Genomic DNA, 1,919 nt, shown 5'->3' on the forward strand with positions numbered 1-1,919 from the left:
CCCAGATCCCCGCCAATACCCCTCCGGGCCCTGCAGCCCCTGGACTCAGGGGCAAGCTGGGCCCTTGGGGAGGCCTGGGCGTTCTCATGCTCCTCTCTGCCCCCCAGAGAAGATCTACTGGGTGCCCAGCCGAGGCTTCAAGCAGAATAAGTTGCCCATCGTGCTGGGCATCCAGAGCGGCACACGCTGCCTGGCCTGCAGCAGCACAACCCAGCCTGAGCTGGTGCTGGAGGTGAGCCTCACCCCCCCCCATAATCCCCTGCTCCCCAGATATCCCCTACCCTGTCCCCTATCTCTCTCAACTGCCCCCTGCCCACCAGGGCCTCCCCCAGCTCCAGAGGGATTGGGGGGTGAGATGCAGGACACGTAGCCATGGAGTTTCACTAAGATGTGACCATGACATCAGAGGGGGGAGGTAGGGGTCAGTTGCGGGGCATTCACTCTGGAACCCAATGACTGGGGTGATTGCCCAGGGAGCCATGATGCCTAATCCAGCCTGCAGGGGGGCAGGCAAGGGGGTGGGGAGTGATTGGAGCCAGTGCCTGGAGTTGTACAGGGTCTGGAGAGACCCCAGCCCTCACACTTTTTACCCTCCAACTGGCAGGATGTAAACATCACAGCAGCAGCAGCGCAGGCAGGGCAGGCAGAGCCCCGCTGGACCTTCTTCCGCTCCTACCAGGATGGTGCCTGGCGCTTTGAGGCAGCTGCATGGCCTGGCTGGTTCCTCAGCACCGCAGCCCAGCCTGGGCAGCCTCTGGCACTTGCTCAGCCCCCGGACCCAGCCCGCGTCCTTGACTTCTACTTTCAGGGCTGCTGAGAGCCTCACCCAGCATCCACGGCCATTGTTATGTTCCAGAGTGAACACCCCGAGACTAAGGAGCCCAGAGGCAGTGGGGGTGGAGAACCCCATTCAACATCCCCAGCCAGTATTAGGTTCCAGAGTGAACACACAAGACTGAGGAGCCCAGTGGTGGTGAAGGTGGAGACTCCACGACCTCTCATGGGAGCCCCATCCATCACTGCCACCCTAGTCATTAGGTTCCGGAGTGAACACCCCAACAAGACTACGGTACCCAGAAGCCATGGGAACAGCCAGCGCAATCCATTGCCCCGCTTCCCTCATTAGGGTTCAGAGTGAGCCCTCAACCCTAAGTCACCCAGACACTGTCGGGCTGGACAGTTCCATCCATTCCCGAACCCTGTCCTTGGGTTCCAGAGTGAACAACCCACCAAGACCAAGGAGCCCAGACAACAGAGGTGGGCAGCCTTCACACAGTGCTTGTTACATCATTAGGTTCCAGAGTTAGCACCACCAGACTGCAGTGAGTGTTGACGACTCCAGCCTGACCCACTGCCCTCCATACCCATCATTAGATTCCAGAGTGGACACACCCAGCAACTGGGAAGCCAAGCACTGCAGAGCTGGGTGGCCTTCTCCCATTGCCCCCACCCATCATTAGGGCCCAGAGAGAATGCTCCCCATCAGTGCATCCCCATTCTCCCCATGTACATAGCCCCCCCACAAGCCTGCACAATCACCCTCTGAATAAACCTTTTTGTCCTGAGCTGTGGCTGAGACTCCTGTTTGTGGAGGATGGAAGAGCCAGACTCCTGGGTTCTGTCCTCAGGCACATTACAGATCAACCCCGTGACACTGCCTTGCCCCATCTGCGTGCCGCAGTTTCCCCTGCCCCTCTTGGCTGACCTGGCTGGGGGAACTGAGGCATCCAAAGGGCCCAGGGCATGTGATGTGGATTTGGAAGGGGGTGGGGGGGATGGGGACAGGATTGGGGGGGCCGAGAAACAAAGGCCTGGGGGGTTTCCGGTCCTGGCCACCAGGGGGCAGCACACCCACCCACCAGGGAACTGTTAGGGGAAGCTCACAGTATTGCTCCCCTGCCCCCACCCAGGATCCCATC

The 1,919-nt window shown here is 60.2% G+C and overlaps 1 protein-coding gene across 1 annotated transcript in view; it reads left to right on the forward strand.

The window, feature by feature from the left end:
- The window catches only part of LOC109295453 (interleukin-1 family member 10-like), a 3,114-nt gene extending 1,549 nt beyond the window's left edge, over positions 1–1,565 (forward strand). The window contains exons 3-4 of the mRNA XM_019514305.1: positions 6–232; positions 605–1,565. Coding sequence (XP_019369850.1) covers positions 6–232; positions 605–817 — 440 coding nt within the window. The 3' untranslated portion in view covers positions 818–1,565. The remainder of the gene's footprint in view (positions 1–5; positions 233–604) is intronic.
- The last annotated feature ends 354 nt before the right edge of the window (positions 1,566–1,919 follow it).

This window comes from Gavialis gangeticus, unplaced genomic scaffold (assembly GCF_001723915.1).
Source record: "Gavialis gangeticus isolate Ggan-Ray unplaced genomic scaffold, GavGan_comp1, whole genome shotgun sequence".
Classification (NCBI taxonomy): domain Eukaryota; kingdom Metazoa; phylum Chordata; order Crocodylia; family Gavialidae; genus Gavialis; species Gavialis gangeticus.